At 42.9% G+C, this 10,029-nt stretch overlaps 1 protein-coding gene across 1 annotated transcript in view; it reads right to left on the reverse strand.

Annotated features, from left to right (window-relative positions):
* The window catches only part of LOC110496714 (CCN family member 2), a 9,715-nt gene extending 3,077 nt beyond the window's left edge, over positions 1 to 6,638 (reverse strand). The window contains exons 1-4 of the mRNA XM_090206844.1: positions 6,241 to 6,638; positions 3,132 to 3,348; positions 2,616 to 2,867; positions 2,087 to 2,301 (exon numbers count right to left, since the gene is read on the reverse strand). Of these exons, the coding sequence (XP_090062970.1) occupies positions 2,087 to 2,301; positions 2,616 to 2,867; positions 3,132 to 3,348; positions 6,241 to 6,294 (738 nt within the window). The 5' untranslated portion in view covers positions 6,295 to 6,638. The remainder of the gene's footprint in view (positions 1 to 2,086; positions 2,302 to 2,615; positions 2,868 to 3,131; positions 3,349 to 6,240) is intronic.
* Positions 6,639 to 10,029: the final 3,391 nt, after the last annotated feature.

Below are 10,029 nucleotides of genomic sequence, written 5' to 3' on the forward strand. Positions count from 1 at the left end.
GTTCCTGTGTTAAAAAGACATGCTATGTTTCTGTGTTGCAAAGACATGCTATGTTCCTGTGTTGCAAAGACATGCTATGTTCCTGTGTTAAAAAGACATGCTATGTTCCTGTGTTAAAAAGACATGCTATGTTCCTGTGTTAAAAAGACATGCTATGTTCCTGTGTTAAAAAGACATGCTATGTTCCTGTGTTGCACGGCTTATATACACTACCATTCAAAAGGTCGGGGGTCACTTAGAAATGTCCTTGCTTTTGAAAGAAAAGCTATTTTTTTGGCCATTAAAATAACATCAAATTGATCAGAAATACAGTGTAGACATTGTTAATGTTGTAAATGACTATTGTAGCTATTGATTTGTATGGAATATCTACATAGGTGTACAGAGGCCCATTATCAGCAACCATCACTCCTGTGTTCCAATGGTACGTTGTGTTAGCTAATCCAAGTTTATAATTTTAAAAGGCTAATTGATCATTAGAAAACCCTTTTGCAATTATTTTAGCACAGCTGAAAACTGTTGTGCTGATTTTAAGAAGCAATAAAACTGTCCTTCTTTAGACTAGTTGAGTATCTGGAGCATCAGCAATTGTGGGTTCAATTACAGGCTCAAAATGGCCAGAAACAAAGACCTTTCTTCCGAAACTTGTCAGTCTATTCTTGTTCTCAGAAATGAAGGCTATTCCATACGAGAAATTGCCAAGAAACTGAAGATCTCGTACAACGCTGTGTACTACTCCGTTCACAGAACAGCGCAAACTGGCTCTAACCATAATAGAAACAGGAGTGGGAGGCCCCGGTGCACAACTGAGCAAGAGGACAAGTACATTAGAGTGTCTAGTTTGAGAAACAGACGCCTCTCAAGTCCTCAACTGACAGCTTCATTAAATAGTACCCTTAAAAACACCCATCTCAACATCAACAGTGAAGAGGCGACTCCGGGATGCTGGCCTTCTAGGCACTCTAATGTACTTGTCCTCTTGCTCAGTTGTTCACCGGGGCCTCCCACCCCTCTTTCTATTCTGGTTAGATCCAGAGAAAAATAACATGTGATGTCATGTTATGTAATTCTATGTCATGCTTATGTAATATGCTATGTAATACACTATATAATACATTCCTCTGCTGTTATACTATATAATACATTCCTCTATATGTTGTTATACTATATAATATACTATATAATACATTCCTCTCTCTGTTGTTATACTATATGATATACTATATAATACATTCCTCTGTATGTTGTTATACTATATAATACACTATATAATACATTCCTCTGTATGTTGTTATACTATATAATACACTATATAATACATTCCTCTGTATGTTGTTATACTATATAATACACTATATAATACATTCCTCTGTATGTTGTTATACTATATAATATACTATATAATACACTATATAATACATTCCTCTATATGTTGTTATACTATATAATACACTATATAATACATTCCTCTGTATGTTGTTATACTATATAATACACTATATAATACATTCCTCTATATGTTGTTATACTATATAATACACTATATAATACATTCCTCTATATGTTGTTATACTATATAATACACTATATAATACATTCCTCTATATGTTGTTATACTATATAATACACTATATAATACATTCCTCTATATGTTGTTATACTATATAATACACTATATAATACATTCCTCTATATGTTGTTATACTATATAATATACTATATAATACACTATATAATACATTCCTCTATATGTTGTTATACTATATAATACACTATATAATACATTCCTCTGTATGTTGTTATACTATATAATACACTATATAATACATTCCTCTGTATGTTGTTATACTATTTAATACACTATATAATACATTCCTCTATATGTTGTTATACTATATAATACACTATATAATACATTCCTCTATATGTTGTTATACTATATAATACACTATATAATACATTCCTCTATATGTTGTTATACTATATAATACACTATATAATACATTCCTCTATATGTTGTTATACTATATAATACGTTCCTCTATATGTTGTTATACTATATAATGGTATTAGTCCATGTATCCACCTTGATGTCCTTCTCCTGCTCCACGTGGCAGGACCGGATCATACAGACACGGGTCTGCCTCTCCAGCTGGCACCGCTCGTTGTCGTTGGTGACGCGGTACGACACGCCCATGCCGCAGGTGGCCGAGCACTCGCCCCATTTGGTGGTCTGGACGATGCAGTTCTCCCTGGGGCTCTCCACCGGGACCGGCACGTGGGCTGACTCCTTTCTGTAGACTGACAGAGGGGAAGAAGAGACCAAGGGGTGAATTTCAGATCCTGAGAGAAGAGGAGGGGAGAGGGAAAGGTGAACAATGGTGAAAAAGAGGGGAGGGGAGGGAGAGGTGGTTAGTTTGAACGAGAGAGAGAGAGAGAGAGAGAGGGAGACAGAGAGACAGAGACAGAGACAGAGACAGAGAGAGAGAGAGAGAGAGAGAGCGAGAGAGAGAGAGAGAAAGGAAGAGTTCCAGTTTGTAGGAGGTTAGAGTCACCAGCCATGGCTGACTGATAGGGGTTGTTTTTAGGACTGTGGTTCTAGAGGTTAGACTCACCAGCCATGGCTGACTGATAGGGGTTGTCCTGAGGGCTCTGGTCACACACCCACTCCTCACAGCACTTCCCAGGGATCTGGATGCGGCGTGGGTACGGGCAATCTGGAGAGGCCAGCAGCACGTTGTTGGCACAGGTTGGCACGCAGCCAATCTCTCCGTTCATACAAACACACTGGTGCTTGCAGCTGGGCTGAAAGGTTTCTCCACTGCGGTAGATGACCCCTCCCAGGTCACACGTCTGGCCTTCCTGGGCTGAAACACAGAGGTCGCCATTTTAGATTTCATATTTCAAAGGCTTTACATTATATTGTTCAAACTCATGTAAATACCTATTGGAAATTGCTTAGCCCAGAGATTGCCCACTTTGGATAATGAGAAACAAAGCCGTGGCAAAGTCTACACAAAACATGTAGCAATCTCTGCAATAGGATCACCAAGAAGTGATCATGGTCTCCATAGAGATCTTAAAGACATCCCACCCTTTTCTTTAATAGTTGACAGGAGAATTCAACTTACACATGCAGATGCCGTGCTCGGTGTCACTCAGCATTGCATAATCACAGTAAAGCTCTTTGTGGTGGTCACATGGCTCCAGGAGGGTACAGGGCTCGCCAGCTTGCCTGGCGCACACCTTACAGCAACCACAGCCATCCAGAACCAGGCTGGTACCAAACGGGCATGGAGGGGGATCCGACGGGCAGTCACAGGGATCGGAACAGTCCTGGGCCATTGTCTAAAGACAGAAGAAAACGACAGTCAGAAATGCTTTAGAAAATCTATTGGATAATGTTAAACAAAAGATAGAAGTCAGAAAAGCTCAAGAAAAATGTATAGGATAAGTGTGGATAAAATGTCTGATATCAGGATTTGTCTCCAGGGAAAATGTTTAGACCCAGTAATGCAATGAGGTCGGTCTGTACCAGTGGAGGAGGGCTCATAGTAATGGACGGAACGGAGCAAATGGAATGGCATGGAAACCATGGAAACCATGTTGTTTGATGTATTTGATTCCATTCCACTGATTCCGCTCCATCCATCACAATGAGCCGTCCTCCCCAATTAAGGTGCCACCAACCTCCTGCGGTCTGTACTGTGTGTCAAAGAAGCAGAGAATGTTGTAAGGGGCTACTTCGCATTTTTTTTTGTTAACACCTCACGTGTAATACATCGTACTGCCACTAGATGGAGACACTTGACTCGATGTAGGCAAATCGATTCTAGCAGACTTTTCTATGGAGAGAGTTTTCTATGGAGAGTGATGGACACTGCTATTACATACAGCATTACATTTGTACAAATATAAATGTATATATAAAAGAGACTTGTAAGAATGTAAGAGGAAATCAATATAGGCTCCTCAAATGCTGTCAAATCTTGACATGTTTTATTCTAAGAACGGATGTTTAAAACATATGAGTGATAAAGAATTAGCAGAACCTGGATTAACTCAGTCATTAACAATTTTATTAGTTGAAAAAAAGCTATTTGGCACTTCATTTTAGACCCTATGTCCAACTAAGAGCCTATAACTACTATCTTTGTTCTGCATCTCAGTACTCGCATGATGTTCCTTTTAGTAGCAATGAGTAAGACAGCCCATTTGAATCCAATAATTTAGTCATTTATTAACAGTGACACCCAATTAAAACAACACTACTATTTCATCACATATGATTGTTTACAGAGCTGCTGTAGGCTACTATACAGAGCTGCTGTAGGCTACTATACAGAGCTGCTGTAGGCTACTTTAAGGAGCTGCTGTAGGCTACTTTAAGGAGCTGCTGTAGGCTACTATACAGAGCTGCTGTAGGCTACTATACAGAGCTGCTGTAGGCTACTATACAGAGCTGCTGTAGGCTACTCTACAGAGCTGCTGTAGGCTACTATACAGAGCTGCTGTAGGCTACTATACAGAGCTGCTGTAGGCTACTATACAGAGCTGCTGTAGGCTACTATACAGAGCTGCTGTAGGCTACTATACAGAGCTGCTGTAGGCTACTATAAGGAGCTGCTGTAGGCTACTATACAGAGCTGCTGTAGGCTACTATACAGAGCTGCTGTAGGCTACTATACAGAGCTGCTGTAGGCTACTTTAAGGAGCTGCTGTAGGCTACTATACAGAGCTGCTGTAGGCTACTTTAAGGAGCTGCTGTAGGCTACTATACAGAGCTGCTGTAGGCTACTTTAAGGAGCTGCTGTAGGCTACTATACAGAGCTGCTGTAGGCTACTATACAGAGCTGCTGTAGGCTACTATACAGAGCTGCTGTAGGCTACTTTAAGGAGCTGCTGTAGGCTACTCTACAGAGCTGCTGTAGGCTACTTTAAGGAGCTGCTGTAGGCTACTTTAAGGAGCTGCTGTAGGCTACTTTAAGGAGCTGCTGTAGGCTACTTTAAGGAGCTGCTGTAGGCTACTTTAAGGAGCTGCTGTAGGCTACTTTAAGGAGCTGCTGTAGGCTACTTTAAGGAGCTGCTGTAGGCTACTTTAAGGAGCTGCTGTAGGCTACTTTAAGGAGCTGCTGTAGGCTACTTTAAGGAGCTGCTGTAGGCTACTTTAAGGAGCTGCTGTAGGCTACTTTAAGGAGCTGCTGTAGGCTACTTTAAGGAGCTGCTGTAGGCTACTCTACAGAGCTGCTGTAGGCTACTTTAAGGAGCTGCTGTAGGCTACTATACAGAGCTGCTGTAGGCTACTTTAAGGAGCTGCTGTAGGCTACTATACAGAGCTGCTGTAGGCTACTTTAAGGAGCTGCTGTAGGCTACTATACAGAGCTGCTGTAGGCTACTTTAAGGAGCTGCTGTAGGCTACTTTAAGGAGCTGCTGTAGGCTACTTTAAGGAGCTGCTGTAGGCTACTTTAAGGAGCTGCTGTAGGCTACTCTACAGAGCTGCTGTAGGCTACTTTAAGGAGCTGCTGTAGGCTACTTTAAGGAGCTGCTGTAGGCTACTTTAAGGAGCTGCTGTAGGCTACTTTAAGGAGCTGCTGTAGGCTACTCTACAGAGCTGCTGTAGGCTACTTTAAGGAGCTGCTGTAGGCTACTTTAAGGAGCTGCTGTAGGCTACTTTAAGGAGCTGCTGTAGGCTACTTTAAGGAGCTGCTGTAGGCTACTCTACAGAGCTGCTGTAGGCTACTATACAGAGCTGCTGTAGGCTACTATACAGAGCTGCTGTAGGCTACTATACAGAGCTGCTGTAGGCTACTTTAAGGAGCTGCTGTAGGCTACTATACAGAGATGCTGTAGGCTACTATACAGAGCTGCTGTAGGCTACTTTAAGGAGCTGCTGTAGGCTACTCTACAGAGATGCTGTAGGCTACTATACAGAGCTGCTGTAGGCTGCTATACAGAGCTGCTGTAGGCTGCTTTACAGAACTGCACTGAGACCACACCCCCATGGGATGTTTTAGCCGCTATAAGTACACAATGAGTTCCCATAAGTTGTACTTTAAATTTACATCTTACATAACTAAATAATACATATCAATGAAGACAACACAAAACATATAACAGCCGGGTAAATGAAATAAATAATAAGCTATTATTGAATCAAATGCAAAGTTGTGACAAAGTTACACAAATGTATATAAATGAAAATCTAGCACTTTATTAATATATGACATGAGAAAACATACCGAGCTGATGATGAGCAGAAGAAGACCCATTCTGGTGATAACTCCCTCAGACATGGTTGCCTCGTTTATTTCGACAGCGCGCTCTCACTCAGTCCAACACGTTTGTTTTCGTTCCGTGTGACAGACACGCAGACGGGAGTTTCCCTTTTCTCTCACTCCACCGGTAGTTGTTCGTTGACTCTCTGCAGGGCTCCAGGGGCTAGCTAGACTGAGGCATGGACGAGAGAACCCCTACTTTAAATACTCCGCGAGGCGGGGTGTAGCCCAGTAAACAAGAGTTATGCCACGCGACCCAAAGGGGTCAAAATATTCACATTCCAGATGGCTTTATTTTTCCTAATTCCTGAGAGGAGAGCTGTTTTTAAAGACAGGCATCCCCCTCCATCAACCTACTGTTCAGCCAGGTGGGAGTTATTTTATGTACTAAAGCAGGAACTGACAAAAGATGTTCAGTGAGTTTAATTTGACATGGGACGAAAGGAGAACATTGTTCATGTTGGCCACCATTCAGACCAAAATAGCCTACACCAGGAACATGGTTACAGTGATTATGAAGTTGGAATTAAAATGCATGGGTATTGGGGACAGATTTATAGTATTAAGTAATAACCAGGGGAAATAACACCATAAAGATTGCAAGCCATGGGGATTCGAAAGTAGTGTACTGCTTTATGCAGGTAATAGGGTGCTATTTGGGAAGGACTCAAAGTATAAACGTTGTTCAACATGAGATGAACCTTAAATAACACACAGAGACCAGCCTAATAGTAACTGTCAACAGGTGACTACAGGTGACATGCTGTACAGGCACACGGTAACAGGTAATGGTCACTCGTTTAGAAGAGGGCATCACTCACCGTCTGCCAATATCAGATATGACCCGTAAATCATTGTCAATAGTCATCTTTGTCTTTCCCTACACTCTGTGCCCCTCCTCTTGTACCTTTCTTAGAGGTAGTTTACAAGTAGCGCTGGGGTCACAGAGGTCTTTTCCTGTCTTAGAGGTAGTTTACAGGTAGTGTCTGTCGGGGTCACAGAGGTCTTTACCTGTCTTAGAGGTAGTTTACAAGTAGTGCCGGGGTCACAGAGATCTTTTCCTGTCTTAGAGGTAGTTTACAAGTAGCGCCGGGGTCACAGAGGTCTTTGGTATGAATAGGAAGTAAGGCTTTAATCAAGGTAACTTATAGTTTGAATAAGAGCATCAGTTTAAGCGTAAAGGACAAACATGGGACGTTCATTATGCAACAGCTATCGTTTTGAGAGTTCTTAGAGAGAGAGAGAGAGAGAGAGAGAGAGAGAGAGAGAGAGAGAGAGAGAGAGAGAGAGAGAGAGGGAGAGAGAGAGAGAGGGGGAGAGAGAGAGAGAGAGAGAGAGAGAGAGATGGAGAGAGAGAGAGAGCGAGAGAGAGAGAGAGAGAGAGAGAGAGAGAGAGAGAGAGAGAGAGAGAGAGAGAGAGAGAGAGAGGGAGAGAGAGAGAGAGAGAGAGAGATGGAGAGAGAGAGAGAGCGAGAGAGAGATGATATGAAAGATCACCAGCACAGAGTAATGTTGGTGTTTCTAACCACCAGAGAGGAAATGTCCGTCATGACATCCTATGTAATTGAACGTGAGCGTATTAAAACCCACATTAGAGGGTTAAGAAGGATGACAGGTCCACACACAGTAGTTTAAACAAGAACAGCCTGTCCACTCCACTCCTCACTGGTCAGGTGTTAAATAGGAAACACACATGGTGAAGGAAAAAGTCAATGTTGTGATTTTTTTTTTCTTTTTTTTCGCCCGGCTAGCAGCTATTTCCTGGAGCATGCCAACCCTCATGAAGCTGTGTGTGTCTACCTAGAAAGTCAAGAGGTTCTGTTTGCCCAAACGCCACAGCGAGCACACTCACACCAGGGATCATATTTGAGAACATAATGAACAAGAACAAGAACAAGCTAACTCGGTGTGTAACGCCACCACCTCCCCCCTCCGGCCAGAGGAAGCCGTGCCTTGGCAACACGAGCCGGGACAAGCTAAAGCTAAAGCATGTTCAAAACAGAACCGTAACTAAGGAGGGACGTACATGGACTAGTATCTTGAGGTCTCTAGCCGAGAGACCTTGCCTAGTCCATATGCTCAGAGCATTGGAGGCTGATGGCTGCAATGTGTGAATTTCAAAAAGACCGGCCTCAGTCGAGAGAGACAGCCAGTAGAGAGAGTTAGGACATGTAAACGCTGTTAATACCACATGGGCAGGGCATGGGACAGTTTTAGTAAAGACTAGAGAGAGGTCAAAGAGCTCTAATTCACTTGATACTACATGGATACTGGGCTGGGCACGGGACAGAGGTCAGCAGCCAATGATTTTGCATAATAGCTCAACCGGTTGCTATTTATATGAGGAAGCAGTTCCCTACCATGCAACAGAACAAGGATAACATCCGAAGCCTGTAACTTATTTAAGAATGATAAACACGCTCAAGCCTGGATCATCATAAGGATTGATGCCATATCACTAGGGAACACAAGCAACAGCTCAGCTGCTATGGTAACACTGGTACTCTGTGTTTAGACTCCAGTACTAGACTACATCAATAGAATGCTGCAGTCTGTGTGTGTGTGTGTGTGTGTGTGTGTGTGTGTGTGTGTGTGTGTGTGTGTGTGTGTGTGTGTGTGTGTGTGTGTCTGTGTGTGTGTCTGTGTGTGTGTGTGTGTGTGTGTGTGTCTGTGTGTGTGTGTGTGTGTGTGTGTGTGTGTGTCTGTGTCTGTGTGTGTGTGTCTGTGTCTGTGTGTGTGTGTGTGTGTGTGTGTCTGTGTGTGTCTGTGTGTGTCTGTGTGTCTGTGTGTGTGTGTGTCTGTGTGTGTGTCTGTGTCTGTGTCTGTGTGTGTGTGTGTGTGTGTGTCTGTGTCTGTGTCTGTGTGTGTGTTGTGTCTGTGTGTGTGTCTGTGTGTGTGTGTGTGTGTGTGTGTCTGTGTCTGTGTGTGTGTTGTGTCTGTGTGTGTGTCTGTGTGTGTGTGTGTGTGTCTGTGTGTGTGTGTGTGTGTGTGTGTGTGTGTGTGTGTGTGTGTGTGTGTGTGTTTAGCTCATGTTTACGATTTATTTGCTTTTGTTGCCATTCATTGACCGCATCATAAACTTCCACACACTGTAATTCACGCCACTTGTGTTTGTAGTACCACACATGGCCACCAGGAGGCCAGCACCACGCTGCTCACAGTCTCTCTCTAGACAGATGTGTTGCCTCCCCACAACATACAAATGTTCTGGCTTAACACCAGTGCTGTTGCTGCCCTAGGTCTGGGATTTCAGAGACTGCAATGCTCATATCACGGAGAGAGAGGAAGAAGGCCACATCTGTCTGTGTGTGTGTGTGTGTGTGTGTGTGTGTGTGTGTGTGTGTGTGTGTCTGTAAGTGGGGGATTTAACCATAAACAAACTTTCCTACTGTATCTGATCTACATCAAAAACAATTATACACGAGGTGAGGTCCTGGGGACTAAACTGAGACAGCACAGGGTCTTTAAGTCAGGGAGTGGAGCATGGAAATAAACAGGCCAGGTATATAAACCAATTTTAACCCGTTACAATGTGTTGTTCATGCGTTTTTTTCATTGTCTGTACATGTGATCATTAGCCACATTTATATCCCGGTATGTTTCCACTCTGTGGTACTCTGACGGTGATTCTTGCTACCCAGGAAACCCAGTGGGTATGGTCTTGACCTCAGTCCCTGTAAGGTCATCCAACTTGGCATCAAAATAAACCCCTTTGACTCATAGACTTATTAATGGCCCGAATCTATGGGGAGT

The sequence above is a fragment of the Oncorhynchus mykiss genome, chromosome 18, assembly GCF_057628025.1.
Source record: "Oncorhynchus mykiss isolate SJ-2025 chromosome 18, ASM5762802v1, whole genome shotgun sequence".
In the NCBI taxonomy this organism is placed as follows: domain Eukaryota; kingdom Metazoa; phylum Chordata; class Actinopteri; order Salmoniformes; family Salmonidae; genus Oncorhynchus; species Oncorhynchus mykiss.